A 24550-nucleotide genomic window follows, 5' to 3' on the forward strand; every position below is an offset into this window, starting at 1 on the left:
GGATCCTGAAGAACCCCCCTGTGTAGTCCTCCTGTGCAAATGGGTCTGGAAGGAACTCTTCTGGGGGTGGGGTTGGCCTGGCCTGTATGGGTTCCAGAGGAGGAGCACCTCATCCGAAGCTTTGGGGAAACTGAGGCCAGGGGATTGTCTTGAGTTAGGAAGTGAGCCAACATCTGAAGGCTGGACGCCCTGAAGAGAAATTGGAATGGGTCAGCCCAGCGGCCACAGGCAGGGAGTCTGACAGGAGCTGGTCCTGGGAAGTCCTGAGGGATAGCCTCCTTGCTGGGAGGGTTCACGGGAGAGCTGGCTGGGATGAAGGGTCAGACACTGAGTGGACAGTTCTGAAACGGAGTATGGCATTTTCTGAGTCCCTCTGAGGACATAGTATTGGGATGGTCCGCTATAAAAGCAAAGCTTTTGAGATTTTAGATTTAAGGTTACTAGAGGATGCATGTGTGAACACGAGAGAGAGAGAGAGAGAGAGAGAGAGAGAGATGATCTCACAGGCTACAACTGTCACAATTCAGCAGTTACGAGACGAATGGACTCCAGCTCCCACAGTGCAGAATTAGGCCGTCCTCAGGGCCCAGCCACACGCTCCTTTCTCACGTTGCTCTGAGCGCGCAATCTGCATCTCGTTTGTCCCCTGACCAACAGGAGCTTGGCACGAGGCCCACTCCGTATGCTTCAAATGAGTTAATACTCATTATAACCTCCCTCCCTAGTGTTCTCTTAAACTCTCAAACTAACCATCTCGCCTGAGAGCCCCTTGGCACCCATGTGAGACGGAAGAGCCCGATTCATTAGCGGGGCCGGCCTGCCCTGCCCACGCCCACCGCTAATGGTCCGGCGTCTTGTGGGAAGAGGCCTCAGGTGGTTTATTGACTAAGTGACTTAACGCAGCCCAGACCCCAACCACAATGGCTTTAGGGGAAACTTTAGAGGTAGGCTTTAGAGGTAGAGGAAACTTTCTAAGAGACGCCCCGAGACTCCCTGTTCCATCTCTCAGGAACATCCTCACGGGAGCGTGAAGTGCAGTGGTTCCTAGACCTTCCGTCCTTGGACCTCTGCTCCCCTGCAGGAGGCTGCCACTCCTCACCCTAGTTGGAGCTTCTCTTAAAACTTCCTCTTTTCATGATAAAAGAAGGTAATAATAGCTCTGTAATGAGGAGTGTGTGCTTTCCTTGTAGGTTTGACGCCAGTGAACAATAAAAGGACTATGTCACCTTCAAAGGAACCTGCTCCTCTTTCTTCTTCCTCATTGTCTGCTCCCTCATCTTCCCCGCCATCTTTTTCTTCAGCCAGTGTCCCGGGGAATGCTCTGGATGGCATCTCCCTACCTCAGGTAAATGCCCCTTGGGGCCCACACAGGTGTTAGGAAGGTGAGCTGCCCATAGCCCACCTACTTCCACATTGAACTCTGGACTCTTAGCACTCCTAGGTCACCCAGGTGCAAAGCCAGGGCCATGAGATGCTCTGTCAAGAGTCCACCCAGGCCTTCTTCACTTGTCCCTTTCATGAAAGCTCATCCATCCCGTTCCTTCTCAGGCAGCCCCAGGGCACAGCCACTCACTCAGCAGACTTTGTGGGGCACAGACTCTGGACAGGACTGTGGTATGCAGAGATACTAGGATATAGGCTCTGCCCTTGAGGGCCTAGGAGATGACCTTGAGGAGCTCACAGCTGAAGAAGGCAGACACAGACTGAGGCTGCCTTCGGTAGCAGCTGAGACTCTTGGAAGCACATCCCCCTTGAACAAAAAATGGTATCACTGAGATACTCAGCTTTGCACTTTATCCTTCAATATGAGTTTATCAAGCCTCGGTTACCTGCTGGATCCTGGTCTAGACTCTGGGAAATAGAGTGCACAAGACAAAAAACGTTCATGCTCTGGTAAGCTCCTGTCCTCTGACCTGCCCCTCAGGCTCCAGAGGTCTTGGCAGGGCACAGCCACTTATAGAATTTCCCTATGCTCTTCTTTGCCAAGGGCCAAGTTCTTGCATGCTAGAAATGACTACTTTCTCAATGGTGCAAGGCATGAGTCAGATTTCAAAAGGTCATTGAAAAGTCCTAAAGGCCATCCTTCTGCCACCACAGCTCCAGCCTGGAAGAGTAACTGTCTCTCCTTAACTTAATCTCCAAGGAGGAAGCCTTGGCCTCTTGGTTGTTGGAGGAACATACTTATGGGTGCAATGTACCCCCTTAGTAGGGACCATGGCCAAGCCAGCCATGGGACATCTGTCCTCTCATACACATCTGGCCACTCACAGGGGCCAGGCCAGCTCTGCTTGGCCTGGCCTGGGACCTTGTCCATGCCTTTGCCTTCCAGTCCGGCTTCCTACCCACCTAATCCAGCACCCAGCAAAGCCTTTGATCAGTGCTGATACCGGGACTCGAGGCAGATCCCACCAGGTCCCAAGACAGCCACTTAGAATGCAGAGCAGCCCTTTGGAATCATCCTAGACAGAATTCTTTTAGACCTTGTATGTCTGAGATCTGAAGAAAGGAAGGGAGGGGGGCCATGGCTGAGATATGCCTCCCCATATAAACAAATGCTGGGAATTCCTAAATGTCCATTCATTTTGCCCATCCCCTCTAGGTAACAGCTGACAACCTGCCCTCACAGGTCTCAAGAGGTCACTCCAGCCCTTCCACTCCAATCTTTCTGAGGCGTGCCAGAGCCCAAGGGGTACCCAAGGACATGCCCCTGTATCTGCCTCATGGCCAAGTGCTGGAGCGGGCAGAGTACTGCATGGTATGGCCCGGTGAAGGTGATCTTGCCAGCCCCCAGCTGCCCAGCCCTGCAGAGACGGCTTCTGATGGGTGTCAGGAAGCAGAGGCCCCTCTTGGGGACACCAGAAGCATCCTCAGAGGCCCACACCCCACTGGAGGGCAGGACAGGTGCTTGCCAGACCAAGAACTATCTCCCAGAGCCGGAGAGGACCTAGGGGAGAAGAACACCCGACCCAGAAGGGGAGAAGAGGATGGGTCAGAGGTGGCAGAGGGGAAGAAGCTGGGCTTGAAGAAGTTAGTCCTCACTCCAGAGCAGAAGACCAAGCTGCTGGACTGGGACGATTCCATCGCTGAGAGTGTGAGCCTGGAAGCTGGGGCACAACCTGCTCCGAGAAGAGCCGGCAATGGTAGGGGAGGCCGTGTGCTGAAATCAGTGAGTCCCGTGCTGCTCCCCCAGACAGCAAAAGAGACCCCGCCCGCCCAGGGAAGGGCTCAGGAGAAGCCGGGGACCCCAGCTGAACGGGCTCCACCCAAGTCCCCACTTCGGCTCATAGCAAATGCCATCCGAAGGTCCCTGGAGCCCCTCCTCCCCAACTCGGAAGGTGGGAGGAAGGCCTCTGCCAAGCAAGAATCAAAGACCTCGCCCACCAGACAGCTGCACGCTGGCATTCGCTCATTCAGCCTTCGCAAAACCAGCTCCAGTAAAGACGGCAACCAGCAGTCCCCGGGGAAAGACATGGCGAGCAGGGCCTCAGCCTTCTTCTCCCTGGGCTCCCCACCTGCCGGGGCTGCGCAGCCCTCGTACCCTAGCCCTCCTGACCTTGCCCTCCGCACCCATAGTTTGCCCAGCCGACCATCCAAGGTGTTTCCTGCACTCATGTCCCCACCCTGCCACAAGATGGAAGATGTCCCCACACTCCTTGAGAAAGTGAGTTTGCAAGAGACCTTCCCAGATGCTTCTAGGGCTCCAAAGGGAAAAATCTCTCTCTTTCCCTCTCTCAGACTCAAAGATAAATCTTTTGAGAGTTCCCTCCAAGAACAAAGAAAGGACCTTCAGGACCTCTTTAGCACCCCCAGGGGGGCAGGGGAGCCGGTGGACAGTGCCCAGCGTCTGGAGAAGCTGGTACAGCCTTTCAGTAGGACCTGCCTGGGGCCGAGGGTCCATCCTCCTTCCCCAGACAAAGACGCAAGTAAGTGGCTCTTTCCTAACAAAAGTCTGCAGTTCCTGCTGGGCAGTTAGTCATTCTTACCTGACTTACAACAGCCATCTTTCACTTTCTCCTTCTTTCCAAATTAAATTCTGATGAAAGTAGGAAAACTTGAATTTGAAAAACTAAGAAAAAATTAAGTTTGAAATGATGTTAGAGAGAGTTTTGAAAAAGACAAAGAATCAACCATAACCTCACCACTTTCCCACTCATTATTTATATGTGGCAACTTTTACTAAGCTTACCCCCAAAATTGTATTTTTAAAAATCAATATATCATAGCTATTACGACAGCACATCGTTTACATAAAGGTGATTTGATGGCAGTAGACTATTGTTTCTAGTGGAAACGTTTCACTAAGTAAATATTTTTTATTTAGAAAACAACTGTTTTATTAATTTATAGATATATAAGTATATATAAATTATACATATGAATATATTTGTATTTTACATATGGTATTGAATGAACATTTTTATGCATATAGGTTTTCCTTTCCTTTGAATTATTTTCGTTTTAGGTTAGGTTACTGGATTATAGATGCGAATATTTTTAAGATTCTTAATTTGCACTAACGAATTGTTTTTTAACAGTATGGCTAAAGGATGCATGGGAGTTCTCTGTGTTGTATCTTACAACTGCATGTTATAAATATGAATTAAATGGAGGGAAGGGTACCAGTTTATATTTCACTGCTAATGTATGGAATATTTTTTTCACCATACTGTCACCTGTGTTGAGTACCATATTTTTAAAACATTGCTGTTCTACTAGTCAAAAAACGGTGCCTCTTTTAAGCTTGTATTTTTTTTTTTATTTACTGTTTAAACACACTTATGTATTTTGTTACCAGTGGAAACTTAGGCTTTTTTTGTATTTCAAGCTGATTGTAATTTTTTAAATTATTGAATTAATTAATATATTAAAGAATTGGAATAATCCAACAATACAGAAATATCTGAAAAAAAAAAGTATCTATTTGCTGCCCCCTCTTCTCCTTACCAAAGTTTTGGTATATATCCCTAGAGACAGTTTAGTTAAACAGTCACATGATTTGTTTTGTTGTTGTTGATATTTATTTGATGGCTTTAAACAAACTGTGATTCTCCTATCCCTATTTATTTATTTATTTATTTAATTTTTAAAATTTTTTTATCTTTTTAAAAGATTTTATTTATTTATTTAACAGAGATAGAGACAGCCAGCGAGAGAGGGAACACAAGCAGGGGGAGTGGGAGAGGAAGAAGCAGGCTCTCAGCAGAGGAGCCTGATGTGGGCTCGATCCCATAACACCGGGATCACGCCCTGAGCCGAAGGCAGGAGCTTAACCGCTGTGCCACCCAGGCGCCCCACCTATCCCTATTTTTTTAAAAGATTGTATTTATTTATTCGAGAGAGAGAGAGAGAGAGAGAGAGAGAGTGTGAGCAGGGGGAGGAGCAGAGGGAGAAAATCTCAAGCAGACTCCCCGCTGAGCACTCCATGTGGGGCTCGATCCCAGGACCCAGAGATCATGACCTGAGCCAAAGTCAGACACTTCACTGACGGAGCCACCCAGGCGCCCCTCTTACCCCTGAGCAACTTTGTTTTTATTTATTTTGTTAACTTTTTTTCTTATTTACCTTTTATTTTAGAACTTTAGTTTTCAGGTGAAAAATCCGTTTCCTTCTTTGGTGCCTGACCCGGAACGCTGCGTAGATTAACAAGAGACTTGACGTTGGGTCAAGCTCAAGATAAACACAAACAGGCTGGAGTTTAGCTACATCCTTTATGCCCCATCGTAAACTTGAGTGTGTTGCACGTTTTGGGATAGCTAATACATTCACGCGGTTTAAAATAAACGGGTACAAAATGCTCAAAATACATAGTCCTATCTCCCTGCCCCTGAGCCATCCAGGTCATGTCCCTGAGGACAGATGGGATCCTCAATTTCTTAGGCATTCTTGCAGGTCAGTTCATGCATAGAAGAGCAGATTTACATATTATACTCTTTTTTACATTTTACGTGTTTTAGTATACTTTTAATTTTACCTTGGAGAGCACTGCATGTTAGCACATGACGAGCTTTCTGTTTTACAGCTGCCCGTATTGCCTTGTGTGCGTGTGGCTGTAGGTAGCGAGGCCCAAGGGTGCACACCGTGCTGCAGTAATGAACCGGGAGCGTAGGCCATTTGGCACACGTGGAAATGCTGGAACAGAGGATCTGTGAGTCAGGGATTTTGATAGCTGCTGGTTCAGCAGAACACGAGGGCAGGGCTTCCCTGGTTACACCAACCAGCGAGCTACCCAACGTTTTTCTTAATCGTTACCAATCTGATAGGTGATTATCTTCTCATATGTTAAAAAGTCATTTGTATTTCCTTTTCTGTCAGCTCTTGCTTCTGTCTTTTGCCCGGTGTTCTGTTGGGTTGTTGGTGTTTTTCTTAAGGATATGAAGGGACTCTGTTAAAAGGGAAATTTAGCCCCGATTTGGGATAGGAATGACAAATTTTTTTTCCAGCTTCTTCTTTGTGCTTAACTTTGTTTATGGTGGGGTTTGTCATATAAAACTTGTATTTATATAGAGTAGGTATAAGCAGTTTTTCATTTTATGGCTCTTAGACTTTATGTAATAGTTCAAAAGAGCTTCTTCCAAGTTTATAGAAGAATTTTCTTATAGTTTCGCTTCGTCTTTCTCATTTGTTTTAAACTTTTTTACATTTAAATATTTATATCAGGAAACTATCCTAATATCAAATGTGAGGTATGGATCCAACCCTGTTTTTGTTTTTGATTTAAGCTGTCTCCCTGGTTATCTTAAAATAATTTAGTGACTAACCCATCTTCCCTTCTCTTATGTGAGATGACATCTTTGTCATGTATCAAATTCCTGTACTTGGACTGAATTCGATACCATCCATTATATTCCGTTGAGTTGTCTGTTATGTATCAGTACCACACTGTTTTAATTATTTTACTTTATATATTTAGGCCTTTTTAAATTTATGTATGTATCATCAGGTAGGAAGAGTTTTCATGATTGATCCTCTCTTTCAAAAATTTCCTGGCTCTTCCTGCTTTGGCACCAGCTTGTCTATGTACCCCAAACATCCTGTGACTAGTTTTATGGGATTAAATTTATAAACAAACTTGGCAAGAGTTCACAACCGTATAATACGAATTGCCTTTCCGTTTGCTCTCTTTTGTGACCCTCCTCCAGAATATTTTTAACTTTACATCTTACAGGTCTTGCGTATTTATTCAGTTCACTGCAGTGTATTAGTTCTTATCGCTCTTGTAGGTAAGACCCTTTGATCCACCTTCCTGCTCTGGTTTCTGTACCTGAAATCTACTGATTTCTGCACAGTACTTTCGCGCCCATCCGTTTTGCTGGGTTCTCCTTGCTTATAAACTCTTCCCAATGGCTTCTCCCGGGTCCTCCCCAAATATGCAATCATAATGTCTGTAAGTAATAATAATTTTAGGGCTCTTGGGTATCTCAGTCGGTCAAGCTTCTGCCATCAGCTCAGGTCATGATCCCAGGGTCCTCGGATCAAGTCCCACATCAGGCTCCCTGCTCAGCAGACAGTCTGCTTCTCCCTCTCTCTCTGCCCCTCCCCCGGCTTGTGCTCTCTCTCACTCATTCTCTATCTCAAATAAATAACATTTTTTTAAATGGTAATTTTACCTCTTGTTTAAAAGATGTATACCTCTAATTTATTTTGTTACCTTAGTTTCTTTGGTTTCTAGAATCGCCAGAACAATATCAAATAAAAGTACTGATGTGGTTTCCTTATGACATTCCTAACCTCAATGAAAATGCGTCTCATTAATGAGAATGCTTTCCCATTTAAGCATGATGCCGGCTGGCTTCTGGGTTGACCAGGATAAATTTAAACACTCTAAGGAAATTGCCATCTAATCCTGTTTTATTGAAAGTATTTTAAATCATGAATAGATGTTGAATTTTATCAAATGTCACTTCAGTGCCCTTCGAGATGATTGTAAGATTTTTTTCTCCATAGTTTGACTAATGCCATGAATTACATAATAAATTCACTGATATTGAACCATCCTTATATTGCTGAAATGAATACCATTTGGTCATGATGTCTTACTATTTTAATATTCTTTTCTGTTCTGTTTGCTAATATATTTTTTAAGATTTTTTTTATTTGTGAGAGAGAGCACACACAGGGGAGGGGGCAGAAGGGGAGGGAGAGGGGGAGGGAGAGGGACAAGCAGTCTCCGAACTGAGCACAGAGCCAGTGTAGGGCTAAATCCCAGGACCCCGAGATCACGACCTGAGCCGAAACCAAGAGTCAGAAACTTAACTGACAGAGCCACCCAGGCGCCCCCTGTTTGCTAATATTTTTTTTTAAGATTTTTGCATCAAATTCATTAGTAAGATTGGCCTTTAGTTCACTTATTTCACATTTATATGACTTCCATATATGCTGATTACAATAAGCGGGGTGAATGTGTTTTTCTGATTTACTTATCATGGAGAACTGTTTCATTTATATTTACTAGGGGATGGTATGACTTCCTTGGAACAGAATGAGAAGGTTGAGAATGGAATTAGGTTCAGGCTGACCAGCTAGGGAAATAGTGTCCTGGGCCCATCTCATGGAAGAGTTTTGTGTTTCTCTCAGGTGTTCTTAGGTCGGTATTCTAAGAATGTAAAGATTTTTACCTACCCTATCAGATTAGGCCCATCAGTTTCCTTTTATTTCTGTGCCCCTGCCCAGCCCACCCACCAATCATAAACACACACAGACACACACACATACACACGTTGACATTGCTCTCTCCACATTTAACTTGGGGGTACACTCCCATGCAATGGAGAGAGAAAACAGTATTCTAATTGAAAATGAGAAACTCAAAACGTGTGTGAATGGAAATACCTCGAATTTATGATCACTTGAATGAATCGACTGAAATTTAATTTTTCTTGTTTTTATGACAAAACTTTCTGGGTCAATTAATAATATATATAAACTTCTCAGGGTCTTTAAATTACTTAGGGGCATAAACTGATTTCAAGCACTTACCAGTGCCAATTTTATACAAACAATTTTAACGCAGATTATCATTCTTGTATAGAATTAAACAAGGCACCCTGAGAACGTTTTTTTATTTTTGCATCAAATCTTTATTGCAGTATAAAATAGATACAGTCAAGTACACAAATTATTAAGTACACAACTGATGAATTTTTGTAAAGTGCATATTTGTACAACTGCTCTGAGATCAAGGTGTAGAAAATCAGCCCTTAGAGGCTTCCGCCAGGCCTCTCCCCACATCCATGTGACACCCCATGAAAGTGCTTACCCTCTGACTTCTGCAGAGGGGTTACTTCTTGGGTTACTTCTTGGGTTTTTGACTTTATAAACATTGACTCTTTCAGTAGGATGGTAGGCAGAATTCTCAGAGGGTCCCGTGCTTTCTGCCCTGTAGAATCTCGTCCTCTTGATTCCGGTGGGAATGTGAAGAGGATGGATCTCACTCCCATGATTAGGTTACCGGATTTTGCAAACGTAATTAAGTTCTAAACCAATTGACTTTAAGTTAATCAAAAGGGAGATTATCCTGGGTCAGCCTAACCTAATTGGAGGAGCCCTTAATAAGGATGGGGCCCTTCCTGAAACTCACAGGGTGAGAAAGATAAGATCCTGCTGGCCTGCGAGAAGTAAACTGACACGCTACGAGAGGCCCCATGGCCAGGAGGCCTCTGGGAGCTAAGACGGACCTCCAGCTGGCAGCCAGCAAGAAAACGGGCCCCATCTCCTACACCCACCAGGAGCGGAATGGTGCCAACAACCAGGATGAGCTGGAAGAGAGCTCGGAGCGGCAGCTGAGACCCCAGCATGGCAGACACCTCAGCTGCAGCTTTGTCAGACCCTGAGCAGTGGACCCAGTTGAGCCATGCCCCCCTGCACTTCCGACCTATACGCTGTGAGACGATAAATGCATCTCATAGGTGCCGAATCTGACTTTATTGCTTCCACAACAACAGAAAATGCAAGTCTATATTGTGCCTGGCTTCTTCCGTGAAACATTATTGGGGTGTGGGTGGGGGACCCATATTATTCTGCATGGCAGTGGTTCGCTCTTCTCCTCGCTACCTCTTGTTCCCTTGTGTGAATATGCCACAATCTACATGTCCGTTCTGAGGCTGGGCACGTAGGTGTTTTCAGTTGCTTTTGTGGTGAATAATGCTGCTTTGAGCCTTCTTCGACCGATCGCTTCTGTTGGCTGTTGTCAACGATAAAGCCGGTTGCTATGAAGAGTGTTAAGGACGAATTTTAATTAATCATATACTATTGCAACCAAAGAGAGAGTCCAATATGAACTGAACTCACTTCTGATTTTTGTAGAGGTGGCTGGGTGCTTTACAGGGAGACCGAGGGAATAGGGAGGGGCTGAACAGAGGCTCAGTAGCGTCAAGGAAGTGAGAAATTACAAAGGCTCAGTCGGTATAAAAGCTGATTAGGCCAGTTACGTGTGTTAGCTGGCAGTTCTTGAAGTCAGGATTCCATCTTCCCATAGAGACTGGGAGACAGAGGTCCTAGCCTTCTCGACGATCACATTTCAAAGGACTGGCTTTCAGGTCCTTGGGAAAGACGTTCTTGAGTGGTAGAGATAGCTAAACATCTCAAAGGGACAGAGGAAGGATTCTCATGTAAAGCCCTTTTTAGTAACTGCTCTAAGAAAGGGTAGTCAGGGACCTATCAGCAGGTGTAGCCTGGAACAAACACTAAATTCCTCTGTCAGCTTTTGAGTTTTCTCAGGCAGGTACTTTTTCTTCCTACTTCGTTCCATGTAGGAAGAAGTGGGGGGGCTAAATGGTTTATGTGGGGAGTCCGTAGTTTTTACAGGCCAAGGCCGAGGCCTAGCCAAGAAGACTCAGAGGAGCTTGCCTAGAGTTTGTTCACAGACAGACTCTTTGTCCGTATCTGCGTGGAAGCAGACTTGATAGGTCATGGGGCAGGCATGAACATGGTTTGCTTTAATAGACACTGTCCCACGGTTTTCAAAAGTGGTTGTACCAGTGTATACACACTCGAGCAGGAAATGAGCGCTCCCCTTGACCTCCATCTTTGCAACACTTGACAGTCTCAGTTTTGTTTTGTGCTTGGGTGTCACCATTTTTACGGAGGTATCTCATTATAGTTTTAATCTGCATTTACCTGCTAATGATGTGGCACGGCTTTTCACATGCTTATTTAGATATTCTCTTGTGAAGTCTCTAGCCAAGTCGTTTTGCCCACACTTCCGTTTGTAGACAGCCCTTTCCTTATTGATTTGTAATCTGTCTAGATTCTGGCTATAAGTCCTCACTGTCAGATATGCATATTATAAATATCTTCTCCCACTCTCGGACTCACGTTTTCATTCTTTAAAGGTGAAATATTAATAATAAGCTTTTATAAATAAACACTATACTTATTTTAATGCAGTCATATTTATCAATATTTTCCTTTATTGCTGGCCTTGCACCCTGGTAATGAGACCTTTCCCTACTCTGAAGTCATAAAGATGTTCTGTGTTACTTTTTAGAACTGTGCCTTTCAATAGGGTAGCCATGATTTCACACTTGAAATGTGGCTAGTGTGAGTGAGGAACTGAATTTTTAATTTAATGTTAAAAAATTTCAATTTAAATATTGAATCAATGGAAAATATTCTTCTATTAAACACAGTCTTTTGCTTTTTGAATTACATTTTACTTTAACCATTAAAAATGTGTCACCTAAACAGGAATGGATAAAACATGTACCAGATTCTGAAGACTTAGTATGAATGAAATAATGTAAAATATCTCAATAATTTGTATATGACCACATGTTGAAATGATAATATTTTTGAAATTTGGGGCTAGATAAAATATATGTTTAAGACTAATTGCATCTGTTTCTTTTTACACTTTTTAATGTGGCTACTTTTTAATTTTTACACTTTAAGTTACATGTATGGCTCATACTATATTTCTATTGGACAACAGTTATGGAAGTTTTATTATTTTACCTTTCACGGTTTAGTCTACTACCAAACTAGGATAGATTTTTGTGTATTCTGTGAGGTAAAGGTGTATTTAATTTTTTATGTTATCCACTTGATTCAGCAGCATTCATTAAAAAGGCTGTCTTCACCCACCCTCCCACCCCCCGTCATTGCTGTAATACTTTGTCATAAATTAGGCACATCTGTTTTTGGACCTTCTATCCTGTTCCACAGATTGGTTTGTCCTTATGCCAGAGTCACATTGTTTTCATCAAGTGGTTTTATAATAAATCTTCGCAGCCTGTAATGGGCCCTCCACTTTGTTCTTCTTCAGGACTGTCTTGATTATTCTTGGCCTTTTGTATTTCCATGTGACTTCCAGAGTCAGTAAGTCGATTTCCACAAAACTATTTTCTGAACATTTGACTGGGATTACATCGAATCTATAGATAAATTTAGAGAGAATTAATATCTGTGCAATATTGAGTCTTCAAATCCATGGACATGACACCTCTCTGAGGCCTTCTTCAGTTTCTGTCCGTGTTTTGTGGTTGTGGCGATCTCGCACATTTTCATTAGATACATTCCCTGGTATTCGTTTTTTGGTGCCGTTATAAATGATAGTCTTTAATTGGTTAATTTACAGACATTTGATAGCTTTAGAATAATGAGTCTTTTGATCTAGGAATATACAATGTTCTTAGTCCTCTAGCCAGATTTCCTAAAATTCTAGCTATAAATCCTTTATCAGGTATGTATTCGCAAGTATTTTCTCCTAGTTATGGATCACCTTTTTATTTTCATCGTGACATCTTCCAAAGAATAGGAGTTTTTGTTTTCATGAAGTCAAATTTCTTAATTTTTCTCTTTTATAATTTGAGTTATATTTAAGAAATCTTTGCTAAACCCAAAGTCACTAAGAATGTCTCCTGTGTTTTCTCCCAGGACTTTTTACAGTTTTTATTTCAGGATTAGATATATAATCCAACTCTAATTAATTTTTATAGTGAATAAAAGTGAACTTCTTGGGTTCAGTAATTTTCTAGAATGACACAGAACTCAGGGAAACACTTACTTACATTATATTACTTATTTTATATTATAAAGGACAAAATAAAAGATGCAGATGAACAACCTGATCAAGAGATGCATAGGGTACAGTCTGGAGGAGCCTCCAGCACAGGAGCTTCTGTCCCCACGTACCACCCTCCCAGTGTGCGGAATGGTCCCCAACCCAGGAGCTTTCTGGACCTAGTACTCTAGAGATTTTTACAGAAGCTTTATCACATAGGTATGATTGATTATTAATTTATTTTCCAGTGCCTTCCCTATCCCCAGAGGATCAGAGGTAGGACTGAAAGTTCCAAGGTGTAGTCATGGCTTGGTCCCTCTAATGACCAGCCATCTTCGAGGAGCTCACCAAGAGTCACTTCATTAGAACAAAAGGTGCTCCTGTCACAGGAAGTTTCAAGGGACTTGGGAACTCGTCACTCAGAATGACAAGCGTTTCAGGAGCTCTGTGTCAGGAACTGGAGTCAAAGACCAGATAGTGGTGGGAACGGGGGACAGAGACCAAATTATATATTTCTTATTATTTTACACTATCCTATAAATAGTTGATTATCTTTTAAAGAAGTTAAAAACCAAAAAGGTAATGATTTTATACTTACTATTGTTGGAGCTCTTCATTCCATGCGTTATATCCCTTCTGCTACGGGACTTTTGACATTTTTCTTATGTATATCTGCTAACAACAAATTATCCTAAAGCCTTTACTTTTTTCTTCATTTTGAATGGATCATTTCACTGGATATAGAATTTTAAACTGACAGACTTTTCTTTCAGCATTTTAATGATGTTTCATTATCTCTTGGCTTATTTAGGTTCTGATGAGATGTCCATGGACATTCTTATCTTTGTTTCTCTATAGGTAATATATCATTTTTCCTCGTCTGCTTTTAAGATTTTATCTCTATCTCTGGTTTTCAGCAAATTTATTATCACGAGTCTTGCTATGATTTTCTTTATGTTTACCCTGCTTGTGGTTTATTGAGTTTCTTGGAACTGTGGATTTACAATTTTCATTAAATTTGTGTGATTTTCAACAGTATTGTGTCAATGACTTTCCCTATCTCCCGCTATCTCCTCCTGGCACTCCCGTCATGTGTTTTAGACCACCTCATATTATCCCAAAGATCACTGAAGTTCTGTTCAGCTTTTCAGTCTTTTTTCCCTCCGTGTTTCACTTTGGATAATCTCTATTGCTATTATTATTTTCACAGACAAGTTTCCTCTGTAATGTTTAATCTACTATTAAGCTGATCCAGTGAAATTTTCATTTCAGGTTTTGTATTTTCCATATTTATAGGTTCCTTTTAGTTCTCTTCTCATTCTGTTCATGCTGTCTTTTTAAATACCATATATTTATAATGGTAATTTTTAAATCCTTTGCTAATTCCATTATCTCTGAGTCTGCTTTTATTAGCTGAGTTTTCTCTTGACAATGAGCTCATTGTCCTGCTCTTTTGCATATCTAGTAATTGTTTTCTGGCTGCTAGGTTTGGTGACTATTACATTGTAGTGTGTTTAGCCTTTGTTTCTTCATTTAAAGAATGTTATATAAACAGTAAAAATGTTTGGCAGACAGTGGTGCAATTTGAAGATCAATTTGTTTCTTTCAAGGTTGTTTTTAAGCTTATTTGGGGTAGTTTATAATAACCTTTACCCTAAGGCTAAATTATCCCTATTACCAAAGTATGACTCTTCTGTGGCCTCTATTCTAATGCCCCCAAAGTTTGTTTTACCCTCGCTGGGTGGAACTTGAGTATTTCCCAATCCTGTAAAAAGTTTTAGGGGTTATTTAGCCTATCACTTCCCAACAGTCACTGGCCCAGCCTCATGCAGTTTCTCTCTATGCATCCAAAGTTTACTATTAAGCAATAGACTCAAGGGGACTTCTGTGCTTATTCCTGACGTGCTCTTTCTGCATCGCTCTCTCCTCTACCCACCCCCACCCTCGACACATTCCAGCTGCCTCCACTCACTCAAACTCTGTTCTCTGTCTTCTCAACTCAACGAACCTGCTAGATTGTTTAGGTTCTTCCTACCTGCACTGTGGCCTGGAAAGTGCCTCTAGGGAGGAAGCTAGTGTGATGTAGGGCTTCATTTGCTTCTGTTCTTACCTTTATCACACTTCTGCGTGTTGTCCAATGTCTGGAAGCAGCTGCTTCGTATATTTTGTCCTGACTTCTAATGCTTTGCGGTGGGAGATCAATCCCAGAATCAGTCACTCCATTCTAGCCAGAGTGGAGCAATGCTGCCACATTTTTTTTGTAACTTTGCAATTGAAAAACAAACTTCTAGAATCAGTGGTTCTGTGGTAGAAGAGAGTAAAGGGGAAGAGATTCAGAGGTAACTATATAGAACGTTTGCCAGAAGTTTAAGAAATGCATTATATTCGGAAATATTTTTTCTCGATTTCAAAATAAGATTCAGTGGAACTATTATATTCATTTTTGACAATTTCTACTTTAGGTTACATACTTCTCCTGTACAATGAAGGTTAATTAGGCAGTGTTGTTAATATTGCAGTATTGTTGATTTGGATCAATGATAACGATGAGGCAGTTGCTGCTGCTACTGATGGTGGTGGCAACGAGACTTATTTAGGCACCTCCAATGAACCAGGCACTGTGTCAGGCTCTTTCCATCTATCACCTTTACTCTTCCACTACAGTGCTGCAACTGAGAAGTTATGAGCTCCAGAAACTCAGGGAGGTAAAGTTAATTCCTCAAGCTCACATACTAAGAAGTGAACACTCCGTAACTACCTTACCCCTTGGTAACCTAGTAGCTGGAGCTGGAGGACAGTCTGAGCTCACCACCAATGGTGCCTCCTTCCATTACTAGGCTGCCCTCTGATGCTCTCTTCACCTGAGCTTTCCCATCTGGCAAATTGTAGTGGGAAACAGTTAACTCCTTCCCCAGGGAGGCTGTGCTATTATATAGATGTTTTGCATTATTTTGCTTTGAATAACAGCATATGTAAATGCGCTCCCGAGGTTAAAATTACCCTTATTTTTTAAAACTTGGCCTCTCCCACTGGGGTAAATAGTTGAAAATTACGGGGAGGAAAAGGCAGGCTGGAGAGAATGTGAGTCNNAATTTCCCCCCCCCCCCCCCCGCCGAACCATATTTCTATTCGGATATAAGCTGCCACGGCAGAGTAAAGATTCGTACATTTCCTCTCATGGCGTCCCCCAGGTTGTGATAGCTAGCGGCCGGCGTGGGTTAATCCAGACGTGACTCATTGACTCTGCATCAGGATGACGTGCAGGGGCAGATGTTCTTGCTGAGAAGAATAAAAGCCTCCTGTGGCACCTGGAGGACTCTACCACACACGGTCCCCAGGCAGACCACAAAGAGATTCTAGTGAACACGGGCCCTTTGCTGCCTCCAACCATCTACCTCTCGTTCAGAGGTTGGCGTATCTCCTGGACTTCAGCTCTCCCCTGGGCCCTGCATTGTTGAGCCCTCCCTATCTTCAACTGCCTTTCCTGGCATTTGAATCATCACTTCGATGATGTGATAATATCTGCAAGTTGGGAAAATAAAAGTGGCATTTGTTTAGCCATAATTAATGAAATATTTATGTTGCATGAGACTATGTGATAAAACCTTAGGCTTAGAGTCCTTTTGCTTCTGATTACATTTGGGATTTTTTTTTTTCTATGACCAGACATTCTGACGCCAGCTCTTTTACACTGAGCAGATGTCATGTAGTAAAAATGGGTGCCAGATGCTGTGAGCCACAGAAGGGCGATTTGTTTAAGAGCTGGCTCTGACTTTTTTGCATTCAATTACTCTGCAAAACGAACCTTACACGAGCATTTAGGTAACTCAGCTAACTTCAGACAAGCATTTTAATAATAGATTTCATCTCTGAATGCATTCTAAGCAACACACCATATAAATGGTGTTTAAGGAATTAATTGATTTCTGCATAATACCTTTTTTTTTTTTTAATATGAAAGGAGAGCTGCAAAGCTCTTGGCAGGGACCCAGAAATGTAATTAACGTGGACGGCCAAATTTTCAGTTGCCCTTAGGTACGGCCTCCTCCTGCTCACGGCAGGTGCAGCGAGGGAAGGGCAGGGAGGAACGGAATGATGGTAAGAAGGGAGGAGGGAGAAGCAGTTTTGGGTCATGAAGCAGGAAGAGGCACTGGGATTTCAGTGAGTTCTCCTGTTCCCATTTCAGATCCGAAACACATCCCTATCCAAGCACAGGTGACAGCGGCCACCTCTTCCGCCTCTTGCACCAGCTCTTCCTCTGCAGATGAAGATTTCCATCCCCAGCCTTCCTTGCGGTCAAAGGTAACAACACGTGGCAAACCAAAGAGGGCCTTGGCTTGTGGGGCCCGTTTACCATCCAAATTTCAGACCCAGTGTGGACCCCAGCTGCAGTGGATTCGTTAGGAGGATTGCGTTTCATTGCATCTGACAGCGACCGCTTTTTACCTGGAACGCCCCAAGAATTAGCTTCTTTTTTTTTTTTTTTTAACTTTTAGAAGCTTGCCTTTCTCAGAGACTCCAACTGGCAGGGGAAAAAAAACAGACATATTTACTTAAAATCATTTGGTGACTGCAGCTCTTAAAGTGAGTTTAATATGTGGTCCAACAAGCAAACCATCGAAAAATTTACAACAAGCAGATGCATATTTCCCTGGGGGAAACACAGCTTCATTTAAGAAGCACTAGAGGCAGATTGCATGGAAAATGTTATGTTTATTCTAATCAGAAATATGAAATGAACCATGCAGTTGCATCTAGACGTGGATACTCCGAGGGTCCGTGCTATGGAAGGGACTCTCTGCGTGCTGGCGAGGGAGATGGCTGTTCTCTTTGCTTCATGAACGTGTTTCTGGAAAACACTTTCAACTACTCCCATACACATAGATTTTTAAAAATGCAAACCTTGTTACACATCTTTAAATGTGTCTGTGTGTCCCATACATGAAGACACATCCCACAACCAAACCTTACCCTCGTTTTCGTGATCCCCTGGGGCTGGAGCGTTTTCGCTGGGACTGAGGGATGAATGGTTGGACCTAAAATGCTTCCCAGGAGAACAGAGAAGCAGTTCACTGTGCTAACAGTGTTTATTTTTTGGAGCAGTGAGGATCTGAGGAGAAAGGGAGAGAACCAAATTTATTTACTTAGACTGAACTTTTCCATATCTGGCATTAGGAACTTTGGCGTCATCTCAAGTCACTCAGGGGTTCCAGCTCCCCACAGCCCAGCTTCGAGCAAGTCAGGAGGGGCTGAGACATGGCATGAGTTGGGGGGGGGAGGGAATGCAAATGAAAGAGAATGTGTCTGTGTTTCTCATTTCTAACTGTGGGCATCCCTGATTATTTCAGTAGTCAACACAAATGAATTTGGTGTGTTATGTTGACTCCCTTTCCTGTCCCTCTCACCCCTTTCAGTAACCTTGAGTTAAGTCTGTATTCAAATGAATACAGACATTCATCAGCCATTCTAAGAGCCATTCCAACACTTAGGGAGAATAAGAGAATGGAATGGCCCAAACACATCAAAGAGCAAGACCATGAGATCTAGGGCGGACCTTGCAAGTAGCTCCTTGTCCTCCTGCTGGCCCAGAACAGAGCCTGTCAGCACTCAAGTTTGCAGCGTGGCAAAGCTTGCCTGCTTCACCTGGCTTCTGACCAGTCTTACAGGAAGGGAAGCTGGCCAAAAGTTATTTCTTTACTACTTCCCAAGGGCACACCCTGAAGGAACAAGGGTTTTCCCTGCTCTGGTTTCTTTATCTCTTCTGTCCCATACAGGTGTGTCCCCAGCCCCTTGGCACAGAGCCCATGTCAGCTCGAATGAACCTTTGCGCAGGAAACCGGAGACAGGAAGTGAACACTCTACCCCTTCCTTTTGCTTGGGCCCTCCCCACCACCTCACCTCCCAAAGCCAGGCCTGGACCTGGGAGAATGAGGCAGGCACTCGTCCTGGGTTCTGCCCAACCTCTCCCCTTCTCTGTCCTTTGTCTTTTCCTTCCTCACCCCGAGCCTCTCTCTTTGCCTCTTTGTGCTGTCATTGCCACCACTGAGGATATAAGGACCGTGCCTGGCACATCATAAGACTGGCTGAGCGTTTGTGAACAAATCGTCCTCTTTTCTATGTCAACATCTTCTAAAAGGCAATAGCGACTTTCTTTCCTCCTCCAAGTTCTGGTTTGCTAACTCGTGATAAAGCAGGAAGGGTCTGGCGGCTCTGCTGTTCGGAAGTGTCAAGATGGTGTGATGCTGTCGAGGCACCCCCCCTTGAAATTAAATGGTCTTAATTTAGGAGGAAACCTTGATATTCCTATAAGGCGGGGGTCCTAGATGTGCCTGTGCAGTATTTGGCATAGGAAAGGCCATGTAGATCAGCTGAAAACGTGGATGCTGGATTCAGACTACCTGAGCTAAACTCTTGGCTCCACCAATGACCGATTGTGCCATCTTGGGCAAGTTATTTAAGTCTAAGATTTGATTGCCTTATATCCATAATGTAAGTGTGATTGGAGAAATAAATGATTTGATACATGTGAAGTAATCAGTGTAATATTTGCCACATAGCGCTCAGGATGTGCTGGGATTTATTATACAAATTAGTAAAATGGGAGCTCAAGAGGTATTTGTGAGTCCTTGTATAGAATGAGTTAGACAGTCTCTGGGCAAGAGCTACCGGTGATCTCCACCATGCCCCTCTGCCCTAACCTTTCCAGAAAGGTCCTGGCTGCCTAATGGTGGGGTTCCACCCCCCCCAAATGGCCCAGACCCTCTGTTCAGAGTGGTTGACAGTCCATCTGGAAGTTATCTCATAGAAATAGAGATGATATGATATGGAGTAAGTTTCAGTTCTGAGAGCTGAAATTTCCTTCTAAGGATGAAAAAGATCTTTAGGATTCCAGATCCTAAAGAGAATTATAGAAAAATGAAATTTCATCAAGACAAATGTTTTCACTGACGATCTGCAGACACCCTGAAGTCTCAAAGCTGGCTGCTTCCCTGGGGTGTATGATGGTCTCCCCATCCAGATCCATGGAATGGGTGACTGAATGACCAGCATCCATGAGGCCCTGGAAACGCACGTGCTTTTCAGGCATAATCTCTGACCTCTGTCGTGGACCTGGATTCCTCTGGCAGTCTCTGGGGTACGCCTGTTAGGTCCATTCTTCCCTTGTGCATGTAAACTCCCTTTAACGGACAAACATCCAGTTCAACCGTAGATACTGACTGCCCAGGCACCAGGCGAGCTGTAACACATTTTTAATTCCATGTTTGTTTCTGCCAGTGTTAAAGAGAAATCTGCAGTGTGCTCTAATCTTTACGCTAATATGTAGAAAGTGGATGAGTATGCTCCAAGAAGAGAAACTCGGAGCAAAACTCACCCGATTTGAACGTTTACTTTGTGTACAGAGGATGTCTATGCATGTGCAAATCACATACACGGATATATGTTGTGCACACATATATGACAAATAATGGATTTTAGCTCATCATAATCGTGCTAATTTATAATATGATAATCTAATAATCATGCCACTAATAATAAAAATCATGGTATTTCTGTATTTATCCCATATCTTTTTCAAGTATTCTACAAAAGGCTTGACCCACATTCTCTCAATTAATTCTTATAACATCCCTGCAAGGTAGGCATTTAATCATTTTCACCACTCTGAAGTCCAGAAGGTTGTGTGGCAGGCTGACACACAGCTCGGCTGGGATTCAATGCCAGCTTTGCCCGGCGCCCGGGCCCCCTGCTCCACCAGCATTCTCCACTGTCTCTCCAACCAGAAATGTCTCCCCTGCTTTCCGACATGCGGATCTGGCCACACTATCACTTCTCCTTTCTCTGGTGTTTCAAACCGGGAAGTGCACACTACCGGGATTCACATCTATTTTCAGTGCATCAGTTTTTGAGTGTTCTGGATTTTCCAAGCCCAGGCGTACCTGAAACCCAGTGACATGAATGACATATTTGCACAAGCAAAGTGAAGCAGGGAAGGGAAGCAATCTTATGCCTACCTCAAGCCAAGAAACACTTGGATTTGAATGATTTTGACACAGTCCTCTATTCCCAGGTTTAATTAGGCAATGTAGACCCAACCTGAGGATTGTTTAAAGTTGTTAATTGGTTTTCATGGTGTGTGTGTAAGTGTGTATGTGTGTGTTTATGTGTGAGTGTGTCTGTGTTTTCCTCTCAGGCTCATCCTTCTTGGACCTTATGGTAGCACCTGTGTAGAGCATAATTTTTGTGTTATTCCTTCCCTTGACTGAGCCAGATCAGTTCTCTATAAAGCCAGTCCCACCTACATATCTACATAGACACCACCCCCAACCCCAAACACACACACCAGTTTCCCAAACCAGGACCTACTAGCCACATGGGACTATTTAAATTTACATTTGAATGTATGAAAATGACATGAAATTGAAAATTCAGTTTCTTACTCATGGTAGCTCATTTCAAATGTCCAATCGCCGCATGTGGCTAGTGGCTTGCATATCTTAGTACAAATATAGAGCATTTCCCTCATCGCCAGAAGTCCTGTTGGACGTCATTGTTCCAGAAGTTAAGCAGTGGTTTGGTTGGAGCAAGTAGAAGCCTGTATCATTATTTTGCAGATTTTAAACCCATTTTTCTCAGATACATTTTTTCTTCTCTATTGGTTTTTATAGGAGAGGAAGACACTCAGAAGAAGAAGGAAGCTGGAGAAAGCAACAAAACAATTGGTTAAGCAAGAAGAATTGAAGAGACTTCATAAAGCTCAGGTCAGAAAACAAACTTGACTTGAATAAGTGAGCCTGGGGTCTGGGACCTGGGAGTTGGTTTGGAAAACCCTTTGGAAGTCTCTGTTGTATCGGGGGAGATGGGGCTAGGGGAAAGGTCAGTCTCTCTTCTCTGAATGACCAGATCTGTGGCCATTCTAAAGGCCCTGACCCAACCCCTGGTGGGACCCTGGGGCCTGAGGAGCCCAGGTGTTGGCGCTGGCCCACTCCCAACTGCTTTTCCATCTGCCAACGTGTGTCCTGCAAAGGGAGCCTGGAATGACAGCCAACACATGGCCTTGGGAACCATCCCAAGGCTCGACTGACACATAGCGGTGGACTTGGTCTTGTCCTCTGTGAGGACACAACCTTCCCCTGACTTCCTGCCAGTGTCCCTGCTGAGCTCACAACTATTAGGAGCTGTCTCTGTTCCAAGGTTCATCACAAACATGAACATGCAGCATTTCAATACAGATCCCTGTCTTGATAGTTAGCTCTGACATTTCTGCCCGAGCGGGTCTGCCCGCACCTGTCGCAGACAGGCAAAGGAAGCAGAAAGTCAAGGCATTCCCCACGGCCCTGATGACCCCAGACTTAGCCTGGAAGAACAGTGGGGTGTTAGGACAGAAGGACTTAGAATGACCGCTCGTACTCATGCAGTGTTCCCTTCTGTTTGTTCCATTTACCCCTTTATCTGGCTGTGTTGTCCTGTTGAGGAAGGAAGCCGCTTAACCCAAACTCCTTTCCCCTTCACAGTGACTGACAAGGGAGCCACTGCTTTCACCTAGCGGACAGGGAAAATCCCCACAAAGTCCCTCTGTCCCCTCTCAACTTCTGAAACAGGTTTCCTGGAAACACTGTAGCTTGGCCTTGTGAGAACAAGGTAAGCCTTTAGGATACCGATTGGCAGACTGGCGATCTCCCTCCTTATGTTCTCCCTCCAGACCGCAGGTGGTAATAAGAACCATGATAGCCTTTGGAAGTCTCCTCTGCCGGTGCTCACAGCAGCCCCTTCTAGTCTCCAAGATTTTCATCCTTAGTTTCCAAAGAACGACCACTATGTAGTCCGCTCAGCCGCCATAACAGCCATAGCTCTGGAGGCTGGAAACGCAAGATTGAGGTGCCTTCAGGACTGGTGTCTGGTGAAGCCTCTCTTCCTGGCCTGTAGACATGGCCTTCTTTCTGTGCCCAGGCGGAGAGAGAGAGAGAGGTGTCTGTCCTGTTGCTTCCTCTTCCCATCAGGTCCCCAGTCCTGCCGCATTAGGGGCTCGCCCTTACGGTCTCATTTAACCTTAATTACTGCCTTAAATGCCCTCTCTCCAAATACAGTCACACTGGGGGTTAGGGCTGCAATATATGAATTTGGGGGCAGGGGGACGATTCAGTCTGTAACAACCATATAGCCATAAAAGCACAACAGTCAGTCATAAAGTCATTTAAATATTTCCCTTCCATTAGTGATTCTACGTCCTGCCATCAAGAGATGGATTTATAAAAATACAATTGTCTTAAAAGAGAGACAGAGGGCATGAAATCACAGTGGTGTTACCTAGAATGCCCATCTATTTCAGATTTTATGTTAAACCCTGGGACGTAAACCCTCTTAGCTGGGATGAGGAGAGCCAGGCGGCTGCTCGGGCCCGACCCCTGCTCGCGTCTCTCCACGGGGCCGGAGGTATTTCAGTGATTGTGCTCTGAATCCAGGGCAGGCCGAGAAGATGGGGAGTTAAGCAGGAGAGGGGGTGAGACAGAGCTGCAGTGAGGAAGGGAGGAAGAACAGGCACATTCTACCGGCCCAGACATTTGCCGGCCCCTTTCATGCACCCGTTCGGCCAGGTGCAACGTCTGTCCTGCCGGGAGATGTGCCTTCTGGCAGCATGCTGTTTGAAAGCAGCGGAAACTGAGGGGGAACAGCGTGTGTAGGGGAAAGGCTTTCCCCTCATGTTCCTTCCTAATGCCGACAAGAGGGAAGTAGCCAGTAGGGGAAGGAAGAGCGTCCACGCAAACCCGAGTGTGAATAGGTGTCCACAGGGAGCCTCGGGAGTCTTGCCTCATAATCTGCTGCTAACAGCCGCTGTGCACGTGCACGTCCAGCGGCCCCTGGGTGTTAGCCCTGCGGTACAGTGAAAGCGTGTTTACAATCTGTAGCTGAGGAGGGGAGCTGGACACGCCGAGCAAGGCGCCCGAGCCCCAGGAGTTGGCCCGGGGCCTCCTGCTGCAGCCCAGCTTCCCGGGAGCTGTCTGCTGGCTCCTCTTGGGAAGATGGGATGCGGCCACGCTCTGTGTTGGCCCCCAGATCCTCATCGTACTCCGAGTAGTAGCTGCCGTTCTGCATACGCTATGAGCACAGTCAGAGGCCAAGGCTCAGAAGGGTCTGGGAGCCATGAGAACCTCCCCTCGCCCGGCATCCTCTGCCTGAGGGCACGTCCGTGTGGTCGGCCTGGTCAAAGAGGACTGTCTTTATGTCTCCATGGGGGCAGACTGGGCTTACAGACAGACTCCATGCTTTGTGTTTTCACACTAAAGAAGGGAAACGTCAGGATCTAGTTATTTGGGAATTCGGAGGTCCTTACCCAAGGAGGGACAGCATGAGGGACAGAATCAGCCCCTCACGTGACTCTGCACCTCAAGAGGCCCCGTGTGACGTGCGACCCTGGCGTTGCAGGCCATCCAGAGGCAGCTGGCGGAGGTGGAGCAGCGGCAGAGGGCTTCGGAGATCCAAGGCGTGAGGCTGGAGAAGGCGCTGAGAGGGGAAGCAGGTAGGCGGCCCGGCGGATGGGAGAGGCGGGTACGG

General features: G+C 44.6%; 1 protein-coding gene across 1 annotated transcript in view; it reads left to right on the forward strand.

Moving 5' to 3' along the window:
• LOC103682359 (F-actin-monooxygenase MICAL2) overlaps positions 1-24550 on the forward strand; it is a 210374-nt gene that overhangs the window by 160331 nt on the left and 25493 nt on the right. Inside the window, exons 25-29 of the mRNA XM_040638820.1 lie at positions 1191-1345; positions 2600-3923; positions 17187-17302; positions 21667-21759; positions 24422-24515. Of these exons, the coding sequence (XP_040494754.1) occupies positions 1191-1345; positions 2600-3923; positions 17187-17302; positions 21667-21759; positions 24422-24515 (1782 nt within the window). The remainder of the gene's footprint in view (positions 1-1190; positions 1346-2599; positions 3924-17186; positions 17303-21666; positions 21760-24421; positions 24516-24550) is intronic.

This window comes from Ursus maritimus, unplaced genomic scaffold (assembly GCF_017311325.1).
Source record: "Ursus maritimus isolate PB19 unplaced genomic scaffold, ASM1731132v1 scaffold_23, whole genome shotgun sequence".
NCBI classification, from domain to species: Eukaryota; Metazoa; Chordata; class Mammalia; order Carnivora; family Ursidae; genus Ursus; species Ursus maritimus.